We start from the raw sequence: 23,811 nt of genomic DNA on the forward strand, positions 1-23,811 counted from the left end.
CTGCATTGTCTCCATTGCATCTATATCCCGTTCGTATTTTTCGGTTCTGCCTACGAGTGGATGGGATTGTTTGGTTGGAAACATGGACGAAACATTATTTGTCGGATTAAGCGCGAACACTTGTGAGGGGCTGCTCTTGGTTATTCGGTTAAGTTAGTAGGTGCAGGAGAACAGTGCATGTCCCCGCGAGCTTCCGAGATACACAATTTCGAGTCGGGGCCGAGATCACGTGTATCATAACGTGGGACTTGTGACTATTACAGCCCTAACTGGAGATGCTATGGATATGGAAGCCTTCGTTGAGCCATGATTGAATGACTTTCTGGTTTACATCTGTTATTCCAGGAGCAGTCTCTAGGCTGAGAGAATGTCTTCGAGTTGTTTGAAATGGGATATTGACCCACTACCTGCTTACGAAATAAGGTCTTATTATTGCAACATATGCGTAGCTGGCACAATATCTAAACTAAATCACAAGAATCACACCACTAAACACCAAGAAGACAACAGTGATAAATGTCTAGTTCGATGAGACTAGAAGAGGATACTAACCAAAACGATTCTAGTGGAGTCCATATACCAAGTACTGGCAGAAGATTCGTCATGGTTCTTCTATTTGCCATTACCCCTTCCGATTACACGAGCAAGCACATCATGCAATCTATCCTTCCTATAAGCTTCCGCTTCATTGCTTGACCTTGTTCTGGTCTCAGCCTTTCATGTCCAGTCGTCAGAGGGAGGATACAGACAAGTATCCTCTCCCTGGATGAAAAAGGTTGGATCATGAGGCTGTGCTGTCTTTCCCCGGATTCCCCGCCTTGGGTGGTGAAGGACTTTGCGCCTGAGCTGAGCCATTTAGCAGCTGAAGTGACTTAGCACGCGCGGTTTGTTTAGCGTCCGACATGATATCGCCGAGAGTGCTGCACGGGTCTAAGGTTAGTGTGAGGGTGGAACGTAACACTATAGAACTAAGAGGACATACTTTAAGCGGGTAATAAGCAAGTAAATATAACGGATAGAAATAAGTTGATGTGACTGTTGAGCGAATAGGAAAGTGGTGGGACGGCTGTAGTATTTATACGTCAAATCATCATGACTGCCTTAGGTGTATTAGAACAGCGTATATTCGTCGTGGAGACCGTGGTAAGAGATAACCAGAACAGCCGATACGTAAAGCGTGAAGCAATCATAGATTTAGGAAGTGACGGCCCTATCACTGCCCACCTTAGGAACATGGCAGATGATCATGATCTTTAGGCATAACCAACACCTAGAGGCCCGAACAGCTATATCTAGCTGGACTACACATTTCTCACATGCTTATAGGGCTAGAACATAGTTGTTCCCGGGCGTAATAATTGGATAATAACCCTCTACGTGTTCATCGCCCATATAAAACTTTCGTGTACGTCAGCGAGGATGGCTGGATGGCTGGATAGTTGGATGAGAGCGTTTCGTATATGACTTGGCGCGACGGTAATCCGTTTCTCGCAACCAAGTACCATCATGTCTCCTGGAGAGAAGACCGTGAATGAGGCTGCTGTGATGCGATTCCTCGCGAAGAGTACTATAGTCCCCGTCACTTTCGTTCTTCACTCGGACACAAAGTAAGAGATGTCCTCTTGGACTGAGCCCATAATTATGCTGAACCATATCGCATACCGAAGAGACATGCACGACGCTCTCGGTATACAAGGCATTTCCCAAAGAGGTATTCAGCCCTCAGACCCAATCATCGACGAAGGTAGATTCGAGAAGCTATATGCCAGCTGGTTGGTTTACTGGACGAAGAAGAGACGGGTGAGATGGAACGATTGGTGTGAAGAAGATGGAGATGGAGACGAGGATTTTGCAGTGGGACCCTGATAACTATACTCTGGTTTATCATCTGGAGATAAAAGAGTACAAAAACGGAGGAAAAGTAGGGGAATAGACCCGCTATTCATAACAAGTTTATCTGAAATTAGATTCATTTGTTGAAAAGATGCACTGTATCTCTCTGTGGCCTATTTCTCTTCATTATATTCGAGATGCTCCGCTTCCTCGGCCGGCAAAACTCCCCTCTTGACAGCGATCTTCACAAATTGCTCATCTTCCCGCTCGATATACTTTTGGTGGCGCGTTCGAGAGATTGCGTCGGGTCTTGGGTCGCTCCCACAGCGAAAGCCCTCCAAGATGCGGGAGACAGCATACTTATACATCAGTCCTAAACCACACACACGGGCACAGACGCAATAGGCCTTTTATAACCAAAATTGGAAAAATGACCGGGAATATGCAAGTCCTCGGCTAAATCCAATCGCGGTTATACTCCGAAGACCGGGGATGCGGGGAATGATCAGCAAGCGCCTAGAAACCCGTACAGGAAAATACAGGCGACTTTTTTGCTTGGATTAGATCAGTGTGGGGGTATATATTAAGTCGAATGAGGGGATTCGAATTCAGCGGTACAGGGTATGGCTTATGATTGATTGTTCTTAGTGGCGGTTCTGGGTTTCATTTTGGCTTTAACGCTGGGATTGGTGGGTTGGTGTTGATCTGGGGTAGGCTTGCGTCACTTGTTGGGGGGAGTGGGGGTTCAAAGTTATTCAGACTTGCTTTTGGCTACAGTAACTCGGATAGAGTAGACGCTGACGTTGAGAGAAATTGGTATGGTGCCGATCTTGTGCTCTACGCTGCTTGTCTTCGCGTTCTTTGTCTACCAGGGATAGGTTAAATCCAGATGTAGTCGCCCGATGTGGGTTTTCTCCCAATGTCTATGGTGCATATAGAAATACCAGTGGCCCACTTCTTTTGGAAACTGTCGACCGTTAAACTGGAGATGGCCTATTTCGGTTTGTCAATTAGGCCCACGGAGGAGTATATTTTCTTATACATGTATTTGTTCTTGTAGTGCGTTATCTTGTATGAACAACTTGAGATTCGCTTCGTTTTGGTTAAACTCCACGGGGTAGAGCGAGGGTAATAAGTATGGGAAACACTTACTTTATTTAACTATGCTTCAAGTCAAGTTCAGACCAATCAGACATAAATGCACCAAATAGATATCTGGGAGCCTCTCCCCGGTTAAAGGGAGATAAGACAAAGCCGAGGCTCATGCACATATTCCACAGGCGAATCACAAGCCACGCAGAAAATCGATCGAAGCAAACTACATTCCTGAAGACCTGCATATACAAGAAACTTGAGTATTAAAATGCTTCTAAGAGTAAGATGATATTGCATGTCTCGTAAGTAGTTGTTGGTATTAGGGCTGTAAGCCGTGAGTGATGAGAAATATAAACCGTGGAATCCTGGTTGATATCAAACGCCAGATTGGTCCAGAGGCCTCCGAATGATACGGACCCTGGAGAGGCAGCAACCCAATGAAAGGTGTGCCCGCAGAAAAAGAAAGAAAAATCAAAGCCCACCACATGATACGCCGAATCCAAATCCCATGTTTCTAGTCCACAGAGCCAGTCTATAGACATGAATATGCTGCGATGCGCAGATTTCCTTGCGGGTCCCGCCCTTGTAGCCGCGGTACCCAGTTCATAGAGTCACGCTCTCGAGGTCGCGCATGACAATACCCATCTGGGCCCGTTTGGCCGCCTCGGCCACAAGATTAAAATCCTGCAAGAAGGGCGCTGTGGCCGTAGGACCCCCGAGACCATTTATCTGGTGGGGGTAGTTCTCGGCCGAAGCAGGCGCTGCATTCAAAGGCAAAAGGCCTTGAGAGTTGCCCGCTGCGGGGGCGATAGGTAAGGCAGCCGAGTTGGAGGCGTTGCTTAGTGTCTGTGACAAGGGTTGCATCGAAGCGGAGGTTTGCGGGGCACATGTAGAGGGTTGTAGCGAGGGCGAAGAGAACACCTGCTTTGTCGCATTCGTGGCAATCTCCAAGGTAGATTGGGCCTGTGCGGTCATAGTGGACTGGTCGGTGGAAGGAGCGAGGGTTGCTGCAGAAGGAGCGAAGGAGGCGGAGGAGCCGACAAGAGGCGCTTGGGGGTTGTTGGCTGGGCGTAGGGTCGAGTCCATGACGTCTAACGGAAGAGATCCACACCGGGATCGGTTAAAGTAGGTCGCAGAGGGGTGGTTGAGATTGAGAGGGAGAGTCGATAAAATGAAGTCGCTATGGATGAGACGCTCGGGCGACCGGATCTAGGACGGATTCTGTAGGCGACAGACGGTGGCAAGTAAGGAAGTTGAAGCCGCTTCGAGTGCAGAAATGCAAAGCCAAGGCAGTTTAGCTCCGGAACAAAGTGACGGAGTGATGGTCTAGGATAAAAATATTGGAAAAAGGCACCGAGCAACAAGTGAGAAGAAAAGAAGAAGAGAAGTCTCAGGGGTGCAGATGGCAAACCTCAATCGGCATTATCATCTCCACAATACGGTATGGTAACCTCGATGCATCACGTGATGGTTTGCAGATTTCCGATTTCCGATTTCAGTTGCATTGAAGTGTAGCCTCGAATTACTACTATTGACAGAGTGAATATTAAGTGAACATTGAGTGAGTTCGAGATCCAGATCGAGTCATACATTTGACCTACATGTACAGCCGAGTGATCTGATCCTTTACAAGTGATTTACCATACTCCCCCACCTGGAGATCAGTCCACATTGGTGGCCTGAGGCAACAGCCCGCTGATAATCGATAAGATCTTATTTTTTGCGATTTCTCCCTCTTCACTTCACAATGGCCGACTACGAATCAGGGAACCTGTTCGAGGATCCTGAAGGGTTCTACCCTGAAGATGAGCCTCCAACATTCGCAGAGCACCACATGCTCTCAGGGCAGACCGTGCGCGTGCGTCTGGTTGGCAGCCATCCCCTCTATGTACGATATCAACAATAGGATCGAGAATTCCCGACTAACCCTGACAGGGAAATCTGCTTTGGAATGCCGGTCGAACGAGCTCTCATTACATCGAAGAGCACACCGAGGAATTGATCCGTAACAAGGATGTCCTCGAGATCGGTGCTGCGGCAGGCGTCCCCAGCATCGTGAGCGCCATCCAAGGTGCCCGCACCGTGGTCATGACCGACTACCCCGATCCCGATCTCGTGGGGAACATGCAATATAATGCTGAACTATCGACAAGCTCAATTCCTCCCCGATCAGACGGAAAGCCTCGTCTCCACGTCGATGGCTACAAGTGGGGTAGTGATGTGAGCAAACTGCGGGCATACCTTCCACCCGCGGCCGATGGCACTCCTTCGATGTTCGACGTCCTTATTATGGCGGACGTGGTTTATAGTCACCGCGAGCACCCGAACTTGATCAAGACCATGCAGCAGACTATGAAGAAAGAGCCCCAGTCTGTGGCCCTGGTCATCTTCACGCCTTATCAGCCTTGGCTGTTGCCCAAGACCGAGCAGTTCTTCCCGCTGGCGGAGGCGAGCGGCTTCACGGTCACGAAGATCTTTGAAAAGGTGATGGATGATGTTTTGTTTGAAGACGACCCTGGTGTAAGTCATATCTCTCAACCCGGTGATATCGGAACTGACCCTTCATAGGATGAGAGACTTCGCCGCACTGTGTTTGGATATCAGATCCGATGGGCTCAGGATCAATTGGAGGAGGATTCCAAGGCTTGAATGCCGATTTTATACCCAACTTGGAACGATGACATGAAATCATGACAAAAGTTCAATAGATTTTAGATTCAATAGAAACTCGAAGTTGTAGATCTTCACTTTTGTGCTTAATGCACCTCTAGTCATACTTTTTAGAGGAATCCATGACTATATATCACTTGAATCAATTGATACAAAAGTTGAATCTCCGAACTGCGGGTCACATGGCCAACCCCGCATGAAAAAAAAGTCCGCCAGAACACAACACTCAACCAACGATGCCGGTAAGTCGAAGTCCCCGATAAAGGTATAATTAAACTGATATCATCTAGCTCGTCATTCTAACGGGTTACCCGTGCTCCGGCCTCACTTACCGTGCCAACCAGCTCGCATCGCTGCTCGAGAAACACCAAGATGAATTATTCGCGGCCTCCGAAGCAGGCACGCCAGTGTCATTGAAGTCTCGATACAAGGTCCACGTTGTCGCTTCTCACGATTCTTCACACCCGCGCATTGTATACGATCATGCCCGCACAGAGAAGGAAGCGCGTGGTGTAGCTTATGCGAGAGCCAAGCGCGTTCTCAAGCGGGACAGCATTGTGATCCTCGACGGAATGAACTACATCAAGGGATGGAGGTACCAGCTGTGGTGTGAAGCAAAAGCTGCGCAAACAACCTGCTGTGTGGTATGATCTCAGAATCTGTATAATGTGTTGCGGCAATGGCTGACAGTTTTGGCAGGTTCATGTCGGAACACCCGTCGACCGATGCGTCGCAATCAACGACGCCCGACTGCGCCGACAAGCTATAGAGAACCAAGATCGAAGCGCACCAGACGCGCAAACTCCCGAAACCAGCGAGACTCCGGCACCAGCAACCGACTCAGAATCCGCCGCAGACAACGAAGAGCCATACCCAGCCGACCTACTCAACAACCTCATCTTCCGCTACGAAGAACCCAGCACCCACAGCCGCTGGGACAAGCCCCTCTTCACAGTCCCGTGGGATGACCCGCAACCTCCAGTGGCAGACATCTTCCAAGCCCTAACAGGCGTGGTCCTCCCAGCCACGGAAACCGAAGCCACAGCCCCAATCCCAAGCCTAACGGACTCCCTGGCAAACACCACCATCTCCGACACAGCCAGCATAGCGACCGGCACACGAACCATCGGTGGCAGTCGTGGCGGCGTCTCAACTCGGCCTAAGATCGTCCCCCACCAAGCAACCGTGCAAGCAGTAGCCACAGACTCGAATGCGATGTACGCAATGGAAAAGAAGACATCAGCCGTCGTATCTGCAATCCGTACATTCACCCAAGCAACTCCATCCGCCGAAGTCGCTCTAGCGCAGAGTGCGCAGGCTGACGGAATCCCAATTGAGGTTCCGGGGTCAACGGTACCAGTCTTTATTCCAGCGCATGTTGCTATGTCCGGTACGACGGATGAACTCGCAGGCGCGGGTGGTATTTTGGCTTTGCCGAAGCTGCAGAGATTGCGGAGGCAGTGGATTAGTTTGAACAGAGCTTATATTGGTCGTGGACATGGTGCTGGTGGGCCTGGGGCTTTGACGACTGATCAGGTTGGGGATGCATTTGTGCGGTTCCTTAATGCTGAGTTTGGGGGTGGGGAGACTGCGGACGATGAGGATTAGATGTTGATTTGAATGAGTGGATTGACCTGTTTAAAGATGGATTTATATAGATATTTTGTTCATAGCGCTAGATGTACTCAAGTAGAGTTATGAGATACGAGTTTATGACCGATATGAAGTTCAGACATATTAGAGCTACTTGTTTAAAGTCATTCACGTGGAAGTTATCAAAATCAAAACTCATTCGAATCGAAATACAACAACGCACAATCTATCAAAATCGACAACAAAAACAAGTCCAACAATCAATGCTGAACACAAAACTCTACCGTCATTCTTCTGCCACCCCTTTTGTGACACGATCCCCGCATGCTGTTCCTCCGCATAAGTTCGGGTTCTCCAGTGTCCTTGGAGATGGTTTATTGGGTCTGCAAAGCCCAAAAATCTCTCGGTAGCAGATCTCCATATGATGAGCCGCAGCGATCGGGGACAGATCGCAAGCGCCCAAGCGCGGGCTCGGGGCCCGCGCTGGTCCTATCCAGTTCATGGCTCATGGCCGTCCGAATGATCCAACGGATCAGAGATTAGGAAAGAAATACCTCGGTCGAGGGCATAAACGGGGTTATTATACACCACGGTCCTCGCGAGCAATCACACTGGTTCGTCCATGTGTAGAAAGTAGCCTGGCCGGCAAGCAGCAAGGCTCAGCCGCCGCGCAAAAGGAAATAAAAACGGTCCTCCCGTGAATTTGTTCAAATCATATCAACCGCTGTTCGCCTTACAGATGGAAAAGGCCCAGCGGCATCTCGAACACCCTTCACGCGGGCAGTCCACTCGGCATCTGGGAAACAGCCTGGCTGGCCTCGATGTGGCGGTAGTTCAAGCCCAAAGTAAACAGTTCTTGGAGACCGGCGTTGACACGCTCATGCATGGAGGTATCCTGGGGAGTGATGTTGGTCAACTCTTCCAACAGGCGCACGCGGCACTTGTCGTAGTTCCGCTCAGCAGTCTGGAGACGCTGACCGAGGCTCGCGGAGGCCTGGGTAGCCTTGACAGAACCAGCCTGGGAATGGACGGAGCGAGTGCGCTTCATAGTCGGAGCGGGAGTGGCACCGGTGACTCTCCTCTTACGGCTAGCGGGTTCCTTCTTCTTGATCTGACCAGCGCCGGGTGAGGTCTCGGGCGAGCTGTGACGCTCGGAGGTGGCATAGTCGTGGACACGGCGCATGTGGTCATAGAGGTTCCATCTCCGGGGGAATCCATTGCCTGGAACGGCACGTTCGCATCCCTCCCACAGGCAGAGATGGGGGTTATCTCCGTGGCCATGGAGTCCGTGGGCTTCACGTTCGTGGCGGAAGAGACAAGCGTTGGACGAGAAGCGGAGCTGGGCATCAATGCAGGCGGGGGCCTTGCAGCGGTAGGGCTTCAGATGGGAGTCTAGGTACTTGCTGTTTGAGGGAGATCCGTTAGCTGGGGCTCAGATGAAACCAGAATGTCATGCACGGGAGAACTTGCTGGTAGGCGCATTTTTGCGTGGTGGGTGGGTGACTGCAGGGTTTCTCTCCGGTAGCGAATGGGCAGTAGTATTTTCCATCGCTGTGGGTGGACATGGAGTAGTAGTGGTGCTCCCGCGGGTTGCGAGCCTCGACACCTTCCTTGGATCGCTGGCGGACCTGCTCTCTCACGGGGAGCGGTTGGAAGAACTCTGGTTCGACCTTGGGCTGAGTAGCTGGCAGAGCTGAACGGCGGGATTGTCTGGTTGGTCTAATGGTCCTACGTGATTGTGGTTAGGTTTCTGGTCATATCATCTCTTATATCAGCTTTGTCGACACTCACCTGTGGAGGTCCCTGTCAAGAGTGTTGGGAAACAGGGGCTCTGCTGGGTTGATTCCATGGGTTCCGAGGGGCGAAGTGGTGAAATCTCCGAGGAGTGAATCGTCAGGGGCCATAAATGAAGGGAATCCAGAGTTAGAGCAAGAGGAAGTGACAGAAACATCATTGCTTGCGTCGGTCAGTGGTGGGGAGACTGGGACAGTCTGGAAAAGACCTGATGAAAATTGATCCATTGTGGTTCCTGGGTATTGGCCGTCATGCATCATGGGGGTCCATGATTCAGGGCCTGTGATATAGTGGCCGTCCTCGGTGTGGGAGCTGTGCCCGATGGAAAGAGCATCATCTGGAGTGCCATTCCTGTGGCAGACATCATTTTCAACAGAAGAAAAGTCCAGGAAAGAGGTATAGAGATCCCGGGACATTTCATGGTCATTCATGTCTGGGACTGCTGGGAAGTCCACGCCGGAATACATCACATCATTTGGTCCGACCGTGGGGGTCATCAGCTGCTGAGACAGCGAGAAAGAAAGCATGTGCACCTCGGAAGAGTCTTGCTTAATGGGCTGGTCTGAGTGGTTCAAAGTCCAGTCTTTCATGTCCTGGGGATTTCCATGGCTTGTAGGAATACTTGAGCACATCGAAGAGCTGTCATGGCTCGACAATTCATCATCCTGGATTGATCTTGAGGCAAGATTTGAGATTCCTTGAACCATGGAGGTATGCATGGACTGTGACATTGAGACCCGCTCAGGGTCGTTGGTCCTTGGAGACATTGTGGTTGTGATTGTGATATGAACACTGTAAGAAATGAGTCAGTGACCTACTCCTTGACGTTCAATATTGAGAAAAAGCAAATAAGAAAAATAAAGACAAAGGAAATCTCCATGGTCCAGAGTGAAATGGGACCTAGTAACAGTCAGTAAATGAAAAGTCTGGCTTCAAGAGTTCTTCAATATTTTAACGCACCAAAGCCGCGTGTGCGAATTTGAGAATTCCTAGGCCGAAGGGATTGAAGGATCCTGGTTCAATTCGTCGTGTCTATGTTGTAAAGCCCGGGTCTGGTGTCAATCCATGGAGTAGTAAGTGGTGCCAGGTGCAGAACAAAGGTTCATGCTGGAGCTACTATTTGTTGAAACATCATCATCCGGGTAAGTCCAGGTAAGTAACTGTCGCTCATTTTCTTGTCATGGCCAGATCAGGTATACAGGGCCAGGTCCATATCAATGGCCTTGAGAATGTTGACCTTGGGGAGGTTGAAGCGGATGCTTCTCCATTATCGAAGTGCAAGCACATTAGCTTGAGAGAATCCTTGGTTGTTCCAATAGGCAAAGTGGTTCCATTATTGTTGAGATAGCAACGTGGCCATAGTAGCATGAGAATTCCAGGGAAATATCATTTCTGTCCATAAAGTGGTTCATTCTAGGGGCGCTGTTTCCAAAGGGAGTGTAGGGTCCAAGGGTATATCCATCCACTCTTCACTCCAGGTTTGGAGCAGAGGCAAGGTCAAAAAGGAGAAAAATCCAGGGTAGTAATCCAGTGGTAGTTTGTCGATTGAGAGTGCACACATTAAACACATCTCAGAGAGATAAACTCAGCGGATGCTGAGGGCAAGCAGTCCTTGGCAGGACATCCTGTTTGGGTCGCCAAGATTGGCAAAGTCCATGGAAGCAGTAGTGAAGTCCGTAGGTCCTGGGGGCATGGTTGTCGAGATCCTTGGCAAGAACAGTTGATGGAGATACAGGTCCAGAAGACAAAAGAAAAAGCGCATAGGAGAAGCAATTGCAAGGAAAATGTGACGGGAACTACCTATTGAGTGTTTGTCGAGAGTGGGCAGACTAAAAAAAAGCCTGGGAAATAACAAGAAAGCAAATCCTGTCCGGGGAGTATGTGGCAGTGAATCCTTGTGGCAGACTTGATTGCATCAAAAAACCAGGGAGTCTTTGAATTGAAAGGCCGGTCCAGGGATTGCTGAGTGTTGTTGTAAGGGAGTATATAAAGTGTGAGATGATATGAACAGTCACAAAGTATATGTTGTAAAGTAAAAGGGGTATCCAAAGTTATGGAAGAGAAGAAAAAGAAGAAGAAGGAAAGGGGATCAGCGGCTTTTTAGCACACAGTCAAGCGAGAAGCTCGGACTGTGGACCATCAAACACGACGTGTGCCAGACACGCATAGTACAGCCTGCGTTGGCACTATTAAGAGCCAATGCAGCAGACTGGCTGTGATGGGCTTTGCATATGGGGGTGTTCATTTGGCTGAGTGGAGGAATCTGTTCTAGCGGTGAGACCGGCTCGGCGTCTTGATTGCTTGGCAATGGATATGATTGGTGAAAGCGCAGGCTGACGCTGCATGATGATGTCTATATTGGTCGATCGGCAGGTTCCCTTGTCGCGTGTTGATGACATTGCCATGATTGTCGCTGTGTTGTGTTATCGGGTGGTTGTGAGCATCCCACGTCCCAGGCGCTACGGGAGTGCTCATGCGGCGTGACCGTACCCCACGTCATTACTGGAAGTGAAGCAAAAGAGAATCAAATAACATAAAATAGAATAGAAATTGTAAATTATAAATCATAAAATTTTGAAATGAGAAGTATCTATTACGGGCCAGCGGGACGGGGCGAGGCGACCCACGTTGGGCAGCCATGCAGCCATCGGGCGCTTTTCCTTTTTTCAGTCAGTCAAATTCCTCAAAAAGTGTAAGAGAAAATCATGAGAGATGATAGGATCAGAAAAATGAAAGATGGAATATGTTTTCGTTCAGTAATCCGAAGATTTCAGGTGAACTATGCTTTTGATATTGTTGTTCATCATCCAGGAGGATGTGGGGGAAATTGAAGTGGGAAGGATCAGATGGCTTACCTGTTAGCGGGACATGTCGGAAGATGAGTTGGCAATCACAGGCATAACTGGATTGTTAACTGGTCAGAAACGGTCAGAAACATTGTGATTGACGGAAGAAGTGAAGTGTGTGGAAGAAAGGAAAAGTTTTTGAGGACGACGGGTGGTCACGTGCATGGGTTTGCACTGTTTGTACTCACTTCCTCGAATAGGAAACAACATCACACCCGAAGGCTGAGACCATGCGCTGTCGTTTGACGTCTTCCCTCCACATCTCATATCTGTCATACACCATGAATTGGACAGGCGGCCAGCTGCAGCGAGGTTCTAACCGCTCAGGCCTGCTGACAAAAGCCCAGAAGCAGAATTTCGCCAGGTCTCGATCAAACGCGAAGGGCACGGCCATTCCCCCGCCTTCTCCATATCGCAAATTCCCTGGTTCTGGACCATGGATGGGCTTGAGCACAAGTGATGGTGGTGCAGAGGCAAATACAGGACATCAGTTAGTCGAATGCTGTTGGTTGCTTTGGCTTGGCTATCCTGATCTATGTGTTTTATACTAACCTGATTTTTACTGAAAGGCCTGCAGTAGAGCCAGCTTCACATTCACATGAAGAATCTACATCTAATATTGGAAATGGGTTGAGTAATAGCAAACGCCAACTCCTCAAAGAGCCTGACTGGGGTGCTGTGTCTGCGACTCGTCCCCTCGAGCTCGCCTTTACAACTGTTGAGGAAGTTGAGCGGTTTGGAAAGCGGCGCAGGCTGAATGACAAAGACAGAAGGCGACTGGTGGCAGCTAAGGATAGCGGATCTACATTTTTCGAGCTCCCCAAATATCCACGGAGGGAAAGACACCCGTCCTCGATTATCGATACGGTCGAAGACCTCCAGATCCAAATTAACGGACGACAGGTTGGTACGCACGTCAACAACAGTTCAGGGACGGGCATGTGTAGTCTGTCATCACAGTCAATGCTTCTCGATCATGAGGGTACTGCTGTCTCCGAACTGGAGGAGAAAGAAAATTTGACATCCACCTGGATCACCAATTTATTTCCCCCAATCCCAGTGAGAGCCTTCCGGGATTCAAAATAAATTTATTTCTCCCAGAAATTGTCATTATATGCCAGAGTCTGACACATCTAATGGACAGGAATGAGCTGACCGCTAAACCCACATTTATAGTAGATGCCAAGGGATATATACTGTCAACCAACTCATACCAATAACAATGCCCACTCCCACTTTGAATAAAAACCCTGACTAACACCCGTGTCTCTTGTTGGCCACCTATTATGAAGTCCGTAGCCCTAAAGTTCGTTCGTGCCTGTGCCTGAATATCCAACGACTGTATGCGGTCATCACATGATCTCATTCCCCAGACTAACGTCATCCCGAACCAACCATTTCCAACATCACAGGTATCAGTTCCTGCAATCATTTCACCATGCGCTCCATTTTAATCCTAGCCTCACTGGTAGCCAGTGCCCTCGCATCTGCACTGCCACCGGAAGCCACAGACACTGATAGCACCCAGCTCCCCCTTGTAATCTGGCACGGCCTCGGGGATGATTTCGAACGTGAAGGTCTGAAAGAAGTCGTCGAATTAGCCGAATCCACAAACCCAGGGACATACGTGCACCTGATCCGACTCGCCGAAGATGGCAGTGGAGATCGCCAGGCAACCTTCCTCGGCAACGTCACGGAGCAAATCGCCTACGTCTGCGACCAGCTCGCCGCAGACCCAATTCTTCGCACCGCGCCCGCCATCAATGCGCTAGGCTTCTCGCAGGGCGGCCAATTCCTCCGCGGCTATATCGAGCGCTGTAACGCCCCGCCCGTGCACAACCTCGTCACATTTGGCAGTCAGCACAACGGCATCTCGGAGTTTCAGTCGTGCTCGTTGGGCGACTGGCTATGCAGTGGAGCCGAGGCACTGCTTCGATCCGGTCGGTGGACGAACTTTGCGCAGTCGCGCGTCGTGCCGGCGCAGTACTTCCGCGATCCTACGGACATGGAACAGTACCTCGAGTACAGCAATTTCCTGGCCGATATCAACAACGAGCGCGAGTTCAAGAACGAGGATTACAGGAAGAATTTGATATCTCTGAATCGATTCGCGATGTTCATGTTTGAAGAAGATACTACTGTTGTGCCGAAGGAGAGTTCGTTCTTTGCCGAGGTTAATGGTACCACCGGTGAAGTGACTCCTCTGCACGAGAGGCCCATTTACAAGGAGGATTGGTTGGGTTTGAGGGTTCTCGACGAAGAGGGGAAGTTAGACTTTAGGACTACTCCTGGGCAGCACATGCGGTTGTCCGAGAAGGTGCTGAAGAAGACTTTCAAAGAGTACTTTGCTCCGCTGAAAGGAGAGCAGAGTACTTCGTCACCCGGCCTTGTTGTGCAGCGTGCTCACTAATTGATTTCTATCTCATCGGCGTTTTTACTATATGATATCCCAACTGCAATACTGTTATATTAGCATCAAGTCGAGTGGAACAAGTGTCAGAAATGGCTAATTACTTATTAAATGTGAGGACCTGTCGCTGATGCCGAGAAAGAAAATAGGTAGCAAAAGGATGAGACACCGCATCAAACATTATAAGATCATGAAAACTCCTTAATAGGCTTAGATATTCTCGATCTGGTGAAGCTAGGCTTTGTTTGCGACGAGAGATCTATCAAAGCTCTTTCGTCGTATAAAGGTCCGATAATGTTGAGGAAAGATTCCTTCGAAGAGAATATAGGGGAGTAGAAGTTACAGTGCTCAAAGTAGATATCGGCTAGCTTGCTGGCGGCTTCTCTCCGGAGTATAGAGGGTAAAGGGTCAGACAAATCCGCTAGCAGTGATGGCCGTTTTGGTTTCTTCTCCGAAGATAGCCATGTCAATGGTTCTGACAGGAGGCACTAGAAAACGACTGCGGTTGAATGCAGTTAGTCGCAATCTGGGCAATTAAATCGGGCCCTTCTTCCCCGTGAGACGATGCTGAGACGCTAGTCTCTAGATTGGTAGGTGAAAACTGACGAGGTTCTGTTGCGTTCTCATTGACTCGAGCAAGTTGCGCTTCCTGGGAAGCAATGCGATCCTCGAGACTTTTAACATAGCTAGGTCGATGTCAACCAATTATTATCATCAGGTTGGCCAAGGAGTATAACCTTCTCGGGACAACTACGCCATCTATATCGGTGCACACGCAGAGTAGTATACGTTCTGTTCGCTCACCTCCGATGTTATCATTAGCGTACTTGTGGCTATATATCCACTGATGGATGCATATCTGCTCGAAGTACACTACACATGCCGTAGTTGGATATCTTTTCAATTTAGCATCTATATTTTGTACTGACAGGGTAGCTAGATACAACATCAAATTGCTTGTCAAAGGCAACCTGCACCGACAACATAATGACGAAAGCCCGACCTTTCAAGAAAGACATATGTAAAGAGGGAAAAGACAAGGATAGAATATCAACTGACAAAAAGGAAGTACATGTACCGACAAAACAGAAATGAAATATGCCAGACCGGTGGGATTGAAAGACCCAGCACGTCCACGCCAGATGCCAGATACAAGATCCATCATGGGGAGGCGATGCGGGCAATATCACAAAAGAAAATTATACATAAACATATGAACCAGGGAAAAAAATGGTAGGTGAAATGCCTGGAGAATCATGCTTATCGAAGTGACAGTACAGAGAGGAGCAAACGAGAAATCAATAAGGTGGACGTCCGAGGCCACTGCTGACCTGTCGTTTGCTTGAACTTCTACCCAGTGGACCCTTGGAACCAGGGATGGCGGTTGCTGGACGAGTTTCATTCGTCACTGTACCGTCGTCAGGCGAGAGGAACCCATCGAGGAGTCTCCGTAATTGATCTTGGTGACTGCCATTCAGAGCATTGGATTCATAGTCATTCATCAATTCTGGGATTTTAGAGCCGGCGAGGTTGTTACTAGAACGGCTCTTATTGCGGTCCAAAGACTTGAGGTTGTCAATACCAGAAGCGGCATCGGATTTGTCTTTCACTGAAGACTGTCGCGAGGGACCTGGCGCAGTGGATGGGCGATCGTATGAGATCAATGAACGCTGGGAGTCATTGGGAAAACCTCCTGGGACTGACAAGTTGACGGGGATCGGTGGTACGGGGGGTATTTGCTCGTCTGAATCCACGCGACTCAGGGAGGGTGCGTTGAGAGGTTGGTCGGAGGGTTTGTCGCCCGACAGGACAATTTCTGCTGCCGAAGCGCGGGGTGTGTCTGCGCCATCGCCGTCAGGTGTTTGTTGGTCAACTGGCAGTTGGGCGGAGACACCGTCGCCCATCTCAGAAACAGAGAAGGCACCGCTGACCATACTGTCACTTCCAGAGGAGATGATACTGGCATCTGATGCGTCAAGTCGTCCACGCAACGGGCTGAGTCGCCGAGCGTGAGAATCGTTGGTGACAGAGAGCACGCGACGTAGCTCATTGACGCGAACGGGAGATCCCCTGCTCGAACTATAAGATGACGAGGCCGAAATCTCGGGAACGTTCATGCGGTGGTTGTCGCGGAAGCCCGAGCCAGCAGGCGAGCCATTTGGGACTCCGTTGGTTTGGTTGTTATTGTTGCGAGTAGTGAGGGTGCCACCTCGAGAGCCATTGATAGATAGGGCATTGGCGCTTTCCTTTTCAACATCTGCCAAGCAGGCCTCGCGAGACCATGGAGACACCAACTGATCCTTCACGGGAGACGGAAGGCCACCATCGACCTGTGATTGAGCGGTCGGATGTCCAAGAACTGGGAATGTGAATCCTCTTGCGGGTGAGGTTGGCGGGCTTTGTGGGGGAGATGAGATTGACTGGCGATAAGATACGTCAATCAGAGAGACGAGTCCCTCTACGTTGCGGAAGGGTGTCAATGGAGGCGGAGAAGTGGAGTCGTTAACGTCTCTCTTTTCTTTATCGAAGTCAATACCACCGAGACCGACTGGGGGCACCCGGATCTTCGAGAGCCAGTATCCCTTGTCCATTCGTTGCTGGATTTCCTTGGTGATTTCAGCTCCAATGGGGGAGGTGTCCATTTCAAACTTCTCTGACAGTGCGAGAAGGTAGCCGTGGACCAAGCTTCCAATGTTGACGCGAGCCGCAAAGGAACTCAACTCAATAGAAGTAAACATGTCTTCTTGTAATTTGAGGATCATGGGGAACCCAAATTGAGCAGCGTTCACTCCAAGGTTTTGAACAAGATTTGTCAGAAGCAGATGGAGGAGGAGTACCTCGGATTCGTCAGCGGCTCCTTCAAGAGCAGCATCGTAGATAGCCAAGTGCAGCAGACGGAGGAAGTTCGATTGTGCTGCTAGCGCCACTGTTTCTCGCTGGTTCCCAGGAGCCGAAGTGCTTCGGCGATTTTGTTTGTCGATCTGCTCGGACTCTCGCTTCGATCCTGTCTTGATGTATCTCCGTACATCTACTCGTGCCTTGAGGTCGTTCTTGTTGGTTTCGAAGGTCAACCATGAGAGGAAAGCGTCGGTGTAGGCATAACGAACACCCTTGTCTGCATCACGCAAGAGACCTTGGGTGCCCTCCCACACATGAATGCCGACTGGGTGTCTGGATTCCGCCCCGGACATGGTTGATGGCGTCCTGAGATTAGCCACAACCAATATGGACTTGACTGCTCGAAGAGCGGTCAGTTTCGCGGCGGCATGTGAAAAGATTTCTGCTGATGCCCTGTCTCCATTAGATTCCGAGGCGGAGTTCGAGTCAACGTGTGCAACCCCGGACTCTTGAACGGTAGCCAAGGCAGATTGTGCAGAGCTATCATGGAAGGAAGCAGGTTTGAAGCGCCTGAGGATCGCCCGCATCATGTCAGCGACTTGCTCGCCGTAGTAAATATGCGTTGCGAGGTCTCCAATACTCTGCTCCAGGAGTGTGAGAAGATCCTGTCTTTGGGAGGAGATAACCATATCGATCGGACCATTAGGCTTCCTCTCTGAATCTGCAGACCCAGCATGATCCGGAGGGGAAAGGATATCGGAAGCATAGTGCATGAGACCAAAAAGGATATCAATGACGCTGAGACCAATCATGTTCACCGAGGATCTGAGCAACCAATCCACCACAGAGAGAATGGTGAATGCCGACCCCAGGTCATCCTCCTTGGGGCTTGTATCGTGCAAGATCTCCATGGCCGTGATCAAAATGATAAAGCGGACCTGCACAGGGCACCAATTCGCAATGAGTTCAATCAAAGAGGTGGCCCAGTTCCCGTTCTTGGCCGAGCTCAATCGACTCTCCTTTTCACACTGCGGGAAGCCCTTGGTCGATACGAAGCGTAGAATGACCGTTACCGCGATGCGAATCTGACCGCGATTGCTCCCCGAGACGATAATCTGCTCGAGGCAGCGCAGGGCCATGAGCCGAGCGCACATCTCTGCCTTTCGATCTGCATCATCCGCAGACCGTGCTGCGAGCTCGGGATCACCCTCCGCTGTGTCCACAGTGTGCACGGTGTTAACACTCATGCGGCGGGGTTTGGGCCCATCCCGTTCATTCGTGTCAGCTTCTTGTAGCTTGGCCTTGAGTGTCGTAATCAGGTCCTCATCGCCGGAGTACAGGTTCTCCAGAATGATTGGTAGACACAGCTTCAGCGAAGTGCCACCATCAGCAGCAAGGCTCTCTGAGCTGACCACGCCCCTGATCGCTCGCAGCCCCGCGTTTCTCCACCGAATGGCTACTTGCGGGCTGAATTTTGTATTTGAGTTGGAAACAAAAGCTGGATCGGCTAAGCTGGCGTATGTCCGAACGACTTCTCGGTACTGGAAAGCAAGCCCCTGGTCCGCCGCAATGGCCGAAATGTCCTGATGCCGGCAGAACATTTCGAAGGGCACAATTGATTCCTCCACCATGGTTATGTCATTCGAACGCAGGACAGTCTCGATCACGGTCATGACAGAACGCGCGTAGATAGGAAGATCGCGGGGGACCTTTTCGATGAGTGCGGCCAGGATATGAAGCGCCACCTGGACATTTCTGCAATGGAATCAGTCAGTTAGTTTCGGGCGCGATACTTCTTGACTCGGCCTCTGCTCACCCTAATCTGCGTCTCCAGACATCCCGGGCCACTCTTTTCTCCAGGAACGCGCCGACCTTGGTCAGCTTACTGCGGCGCGTGCTGGTATAGTACAGCAGGTACGAGAGTTCACTTGGATTCGGCCTAACTTCCGCCACCCCCTTCTGGTATTTCGGATAGCATTTCAACGTCAGGACCTGGTGCTTGGGCCGGCATGACTGGCGTACGGACTCCATTGGAAGAGTATGGGTGACGCATGCAGCTCCCGGGTGGCGGACTCGAGAAAGGCGCGAGCTTCACGGTGGTCTTAGAAAGGGAGATTGATCGGTAGGATGAGGTTGAAGGGAGTGTATAGGGTCGGATTGCCATGGGAGGGTAAAACGTTGTCAAAGGTCGCAACGTGGACGTGAACGGGAACCGATGAGGTAGTTCAGGGCCGATCACCAGGGGGTGGGGCTGTAACCCCAAGAAGTGACTGAAGAATGGGCGAATATCAAGAGAAGAAATACATGACATACGTGGAGGATTGACGATGAAGACTTGAAGACAATCAGGAGAAGGGTAAAAAAAACAATGTTCGGATTATTCGGGCTGGACACGAGCCCAATTGTACTGTACTGTACTGCGTCATGTCTCTTCTGCTTATATTATATTCTTCTATTGCTCAATTTTGGGACACAACATGTTATTCGCTAGTTACTGTTGATTCTCAGAATTGACGCTATTATTCTATTCGTTCCAGGTATAAATGCGATTTTAGCTAGGTACAGGTATGAGGTATGAGGTATGATGTACGAGTAAGTAGGGAATCCTGCGTCCCAACAACGCTTGGTCCTTTTCCCACCCCGCAATCAAGTGCCACCAGGGGTGAGAAGCTGTGATGCTCGAAAAGGATGTTGGTTGATCGACGGTCGTGGAGCCTCGGTCGCACATGAACCTCGTGTGCACTCCCCGCAGCCGTGTGGGCTGTAGCTCAGCCGACGGTAAAGGCTCTTGTCCAAGTACAGTGTAGTGTAGATCCTCTGTGGTTCGGTTGGCTTGGTTGGTTCATTTTGTATGGTTTGCGCTCAAACAAGCACACCCCGATTGCATGCGCAAGATCCTCCATGAACGGAGGTTCAGGGCTTCCAGCAAACCATCAGGTCTTGGTCCCATCCTGGCCATCGTGTGGCTTTTCCTCTGCCGCTTCTGTCTCAGCCTCGGCCTGCACAGGTTCGATAGGCATGCTCAGTCCGGCCAGCCCTTCAATGACTTGCGGGAGAATGATGTCGCGGCGGAACTTGTCCTCCTGCAGCAATCGCAGGGCCCGTAGCGTGGGACCAGGGTGTGTGAGAAACTGGGAGTACTCCGGTGTCTTCCAGTAGGAGTAGAGGTAGGCTAGGTAGGCTGCAAATGCCTGGGCGTCTGGTGAAGTACCGGAGTCGTCATCGTCGTCGGCATGGGAGATGCCCAGGAGATTAGGGTAGGTAACAGCAAGGTGAGAAAGGTAGTAGGGATTGGCGAGAGAAGAAACAAATTCCAACTCGAGAGTAAAGCGCGGGTTGGTGAGGGTGGGAGGCTCCATGGTGAAGGTGAATGTTGGAAGCTCAAGTCGCGAAGGGACTGCGGGAAAGGTGGAGCGTGATCAACCCACATACTGTACTGTATGTACACTCTTGCTTTACTCCCTTCTATCTTTTTCAAGGAAAAGACAACAATGCCTTGATAAAGGTATCAACTGAAAGGAAAGAGGACTAAATAAGAACACCGTGGCCGAAGACATGTCTCATTTATATGGTTTATACTTCGTGCAGCGGCTACTCTTTGCTGTCATTCACTTCAGCTCATTACGATGTGATTTCAAAGGCGTAAGCGCCTCTCTTGGTATCACAATCTTAGGTACTCTGGCTAAACATCTCTGACGTTCAAAACATTGTTCCATTCACATGATGACAAAACACGATGTGTTCTTTGATTGCTTCGGCTCCAGCTTTGGCTCCAGCTCCAGATTATGCTCCAGCTCTCGCCTCAGCAATTGATGATTCTCCAACCGATGGATAAAATAGCGATGGGTCGATATAGTGTTGAAGTTGGGATGAGGAGAGAAGTTTGGCCTGTTTTGAGCTAGGTGAGACACATCTGCGCGGCATCGTCCACAGCGTTGCTGTAGTACGATGAAGCGTCAATAGCCACAATTCGCCCAAAGAGGTGGAGCTTCCTCTTTGGAAGCCCACATGTTGGAACGTGTTGTACATGCCGAAGGGGGAGTTGGGGTCGTGATCTGGTAAGACATAGTGGATAGTGCCTTTTCTTTCTGCATAAGTCTCATGGGTTTGGATGAAGAGCAAAATCCGGCACTTTCCCTTTGCCTCCGATGGGATATTTGACAACATAGGCGTTGTGGATTCTCGTCATCTAAGAGATGAGATATGAGGGGTTGAGGCGGTGGTTAATAGCGGCCAGCACTGATAAGAGGAGAGAGCAGAGACTTGTTGATTGTTTGGGATCTTGTGAGGAATGGACTTGGAATGTAGATGGTGGGAATCGATGTGTATGGGAAAGGCCTTTCTTGAATCTCCCTCTGGGCAAGCAGCATGATCTATGAATATCTATAACAGAGGAATATCAATATCGTATATACGGGATCGAGCAGTTTCTCTAGGCGCGGAGTATCGTGCCAGTGCCCAGGCGCCAGTACAGTCTGTAAAGGACGTTGGACACTTTACAGAACCCGATATTAAACAAGGGTTGAGCGGTACTTAATCCTCGGGGTTTACAGATGGACATTGACAGATGTTGGAGTCAACTGATTTAATTATCTCATGCGAAAAGAAAGAGAGGAAAAGAGCAATGGGTAAAGAATACAGATCCTCAAAGCAGGGCTCAAATGAAGTACAAGAAGGGAAGAAGGACGTAAAAAATAGGAATAAAACTCCGAATCATGACCCGATCCTCGACTGGGCGTGGCGTTTCATGGCGTCCTGAAACCAGAACCAGTGTCAAGTATTCTCTTTCAGTTCAAATTAACGCCATGGGGAGCACTGCTGTTTTTGCAGTACTCGATGCTGGATATTACATGAGAAATCATCACTCCTCACGGAGGAGATGGCGACGGGAAAAAGCAAAAATAGGCCGCACATTGTCAAGTCAACCTAGGGTTCAGGATGACGCACGGCGTGCCTAATGATACCTACTCGAAGCAGGTAGAAAAGTGTTCGTTAAGAGTTCAGTCACTGGTGCGTCGCTCGGGCTTTGGCTTGCGCAAACTCTTCATGCGGTTCAGGAAACCGCCACCACCAGGGTTGAGCTTGGATTCTTCATATGCTCGCTCATGGGTTGCCTTACGCTCCAAGCCGGTATTCCGCTTGGGGCTGCTGGAAGATCGGAGACGGCCGCCCTCAAGGCGAGACTCGACGCTGGCACCCTTCTTTTCCCACTCCTCATCGTCATCTTGGAAGTATGGGTTGCGCTCATTCCCTCGGGAAGATGCAGAGTGGCTGGATTCGATTGCTGGAGGGTAGTTGTTGTCGGTGGGAGATGTGATACGGCCGGGTCCTCTTCCACGCAATCGCTGGGCCAAACTCTTCTTCCGTGCAAGACCACCGTTCTGTCCCATCGAAGTCTCGTTCTCGCTTTGGCGGCGCGCCATGGCAGACCGACTGGCCGGGGCGCCATCGAGGAAAGTACTGGTACCCAGTCCCATACTCTCTGATCCATGAACGGGCTCCACACGAGCGGTGGGATCAAAATTGTTGCCTGAGTCGGCATTGCGGCGGGCTGCCGTAGCAAAGTCAGTGTGACCCTCTTCCATTCTGCCGTGGAAAAGGTCGAGGTCAATGTTGGAGTTGTTGGGGCCGGCGCCGCCCAGAGCCATGTTAGTAGAACCCTTGGGGAAGGCCTGCATGGGCGCCGTGCGCAGGCCTCGGCGGTTGCGATGGGGGTTGCAGGCATCGAACGGACCATCGTGATGGAACACTAGGATTACAATTAGTATACGAATGTGGAGGCTGGCTCGGACACTTGGATACTCACTTCCCGTTCCATAGATGCTAGTCACATCCAGCTTATCAATGATATCAAGTCTGCGGTCCTTGCGGGTTGAGCGAGACTTGCCATCCTTGTTGCGACTCTCGCGCTCACGGTGGCGTCTCTCACGTCGGCGCTTCTCGTCTTCATCGTCGAAAATGGTAGAAGCCCGGTCCATCACAGAAGACTCAGAGTTCCGGCGCGGCCTGCGCGAGGGTCTGTCGCGGGAGCCCATGGTCGCGGCCTTGTTCAAGCGGGGAGGGTCTGCGAAGATGTCAAGCGGGTCTTTCTCCTTTGGCTCTGCCGATCGCCCGGGCGGGCGCTGGGGTCGGTCGCGATTTGAAGGGGTGCGGTGGGTGGCGTTGGGAGGTGGGCGAGAACGAGGCGGTTGAGGGGCAGGTTTCAGTGAAAGATTCTCCTGCGATATGTTAGATCTGGCTCCATCACGTCTCGAAAGGTCAACTTACGAAGAGCTCACGGGTGTTGCTCGAGATGTCGGTCTTCTCGACTGGGGAAAACATGGTCACGCCTGTAGACATTCCGGGAGCTGATTGCGGCGACATCGAATCTGTGTCGTCAAGGAAGGGGTTGGTTGATCGTGGTCGCTCTGGGCGACTGTTGGATGCCACAGGAACCGAGGGTGAGAGAGCACGGTTGCGGAAGGGATTGTTGGAGCCAAAACTGGCCGCAGTGGGAGATGATTGGGGTTCTGTTTACAGCCAAGACGGTTCGAGTCAGTCACTCTGAATGTATCCCATAAAGTTGCCAGGGGGTGGTTGTGGGGGTTATAGAGGGAGTTATATGACCCAGGGGGAGGATTACGTACCTGCCAGCGAGACGCCGGGATACCCAAGCGCTGGAGCGGCATTCATTGTGAGGTTATCACAATGAAACAAGGTGTGTGTGGAGAGAGAGTGCGTCAAGTGAGTCTT

At 50.4% G+C, this 23,811-nt stretch overlaps 10 protein-coding genes across 10 annotated transcripts; 5 read left to right on the top strand and 5 right to left on the bottom strand.

The window, feature by feature from the left end:
• Positions 1 to 1,506: 1,506 nt before the first annotated feature.
• On the top strand, positions 1,507 to 1,866 carry N7446_007674 (uncharacterized protein; the record flags this gene model as incomplete). The annotated part of the gene is made up of 2 exons (XM_058516419.1): positions 1,507 to 1,607; positions 1,668 to 1,866. The coding sequence occupies 2 exons, from the start codon at positions 1,507 to 1,509 to the stop codon at positions 1,864 to 1,866; spliced, it is 300 nt and encodes a 99-aa protein (XP_058370065.1).
• Positions 1,867 to 3,531: 1,665 nt separating this feature from the next.
• On the bottom strand, positions 3,532 to 4,014 carry N7446_007675 (uncharacterized protein; the record flags this gene model as incomplete). The annotated part of the gene is made up of 1 exon (XM_058516420.1): positions 3,532 to 4,014. The coding sequence occupies one exon, from the start codon at positions 4,012 to 4,014 to the stop codon at positions 3,532 to 3,534; it is 483 nt and encodes a 160-aa protein (XP_058370066.1).
• A 661-nt stretch (positions 4,015 to 4,675) lies between these two features.
• efm7 (putative nicotinamide N-methyltransferase Nnt1) lies at positions 4,676 to 5,577 on the top strand (the record flags this gene model as incomplete). The annotated part of the gene is made up of 3 exons (XM_058516421.1): positions 4,676 to 4,816; positions 4,864 to 5,448; positions 5,497 to 5,577. 3 exons carry the CDS (start codon positions 4,676 to 4,678, stop codon positions 5,575 to 5,577), a joined length of 807 nt encoding a protein of 268 aa, XP_058370067.1.
• A 257-nt stretch (positions 5,578 to 5,834) lies between these two features.
• Positions 5,835 to 7,206, top strand: N7446_007677 (putative RNA polymerase II Elongator complex associated protein Kti12; the record flags this gene model as incomplete). The annotated part of the gene is made up of 3 exons (XM_058516422.1): positions 5,835 to 5,840; positions 5,889 to 6,242; positions 6,298 to 7,206. 3 exons carry the CDS (start codon positions 5,835 to 5,837, stop codon positions 7,204 to 7,206), a joined length of 1,269 nt encoding a protein of 422 aa, XP_058370068.1.
• A 757-nt stretch (positions 7,207 to 7,963) lies between these two features.
• On the bottom strand, positions 7,964 to 9,752 carry N7446_007678 (putative C2H2 finger domain protein; the record flags this gene model as incomplete). The annotated part of the gene is made up of 3 exons (XM_058516423.1): positions 7,964 to 8,594; positions 8,650 to 8,919; positions 8,983 to 9,752. The coding sequence occupies 3 exons, from the start codon at positions 9,750 to 9,752 to the stop codon at positions 7,964 to 7,966; spliced, it is 1,671 nt and encodes a 556-aa protein (XP_058370069.1).
• A 2,360-nt stretch (positions 9,753 to 12,112) lies between these two features.
• N7446_007679 (uncharacterized protein) lies at positions 12,113 to 12,954 on the top strand (the record flags this gene model as incomplete). Its single annotated transcript, XM_058516424.1, has 2 exons — positions 12,113 to 12,321; positions 12,401 to 12,954. The coding sequence occupies 2 exons, from the start codon at positions 12,113 to 12,115 to the stop codon at positions 12,915 to 12,917; spliced, it is 726 nt and encodes a 241-aa protein (XP_058370070.1). The 3' UTR covers positions 12,918 to 12,954.
• A 315-nt stretch (positions 12,955 to 13,269) lies between these two features.
• N7446_007680 (palmitoyl-protein thioesterase family protein) lies at positions 13,270 to 14,369 on the top strand (the record flags this gene model as incomplete). Its single annotated transcript, XM_058516425.1, has 1 exon — positions 13,270 to 14,369. The coding sequence occupies one exon, from the start codon at positions 13,270 to 13,272 to the stop codon at positions 14,239 to 14,241; it is 972 nt and encodes a 323-aa protein (XP_058370071.1). The 3' UTR covers positions 14,242 to 14,369.
• Positions 14,370 to 15,515: 1,146 nt separating this feature from the next.
• On the bottom strand, positions 15,516 to 19,420 carry N7446_007681 (uncharacterized protein). The gene is made up of 2 exons (XM_058516426.1): positions 18,896 to 19,420; positions 15,516 to 18,834 (listed from the first exon to the last, which is right to left on the bottom strand). The coding sequence occupies exons 1-2, from the start codon at positions 19,108 to 19,110 to the stop codon at positions 15,540 to 15,542; spliced, it is 3,510 nt and encodes a 1,169-aa protein (XP_058370072.1). The 5' UTR covers positions 19,111 to 19,420; the 3' UTR covers positions 15,516 to 15,539.
• A 592-nt stretch (positions 19,421 to 20,012) lies between these two features.
• N7446_007682 (mediator of RNA polymerase II transcription subunit 31) lies at positions 20,013 to 20,438 on the bottom strand (the record flags this gene model as incomplete). The annotated part of the gene is made up of 1 exon (XM_058516427.1): positions 20,013 to 20,438. One exon carries the CDS (start codon positions 20,436 to 20,438, stop codon positions 20,013 to 20,015), a length of 426 nt encoding a protein of 141 aa, XP_058370073.1.
• Positions 20,439 to 22,079: 1,641 nt separating this feature from the next.
• Positions 22,080 to 23,751, bottom strand: N7446_007683 (Pal1 family protein; the record flags this gene model as incomplete). The annotated part of the gene is made up of 4 exons (XM_058516428.1): positions 22,080 to 22,828; positions 22,886 to 23,297; positions 23,347 to 23,588; positions 23,706 to 23,751. The coding sequence occupies 4 exons, from the start codon at positions 23,749 to 23,751 to the stop codon at positions 22,080 to 22,082; spliced, it is 1,449 nt and encodes a 482-aa protein (XP_058370074.1).
• Positions 23,752 to 23,811: the final 60 nt, after the last annotated feature.

The sequence above is a fragment of the Penicillium canescens genome, assembly GCF_028828765.1.
Source record: "Penicillium canescens strain IBT 15451 chromosome Unknown utg000005l_segment0_segment0, whole genome shotgun sequence".
Lineage (NCBI taxonomy): Eukaryota > Fungi > Ascomycota > Eurotiomycetes > Eurotiales > Aspergillaceae > Penicillium > Penicillium canescens.

What these genes read in the sequence shown, in the direction of transcription:
- N7446_007681 (XM_058516426.1), bottom strand. Translation starts at nt 19,110, where the DNA reads ATGGAGTCCGTACGCCAGTCATGCCGGCCCAAGCACCAGGTCCTGACG. An exon ending in GTCTGGAGACGCAGATTAGG is followed by an intron (nt 18,835 to 18,895) that starts GTGAGCAGAGGC and finishes ATTCCATTGCAG; the next exon opens with AAATGTCCAGGTGGCGCTTC.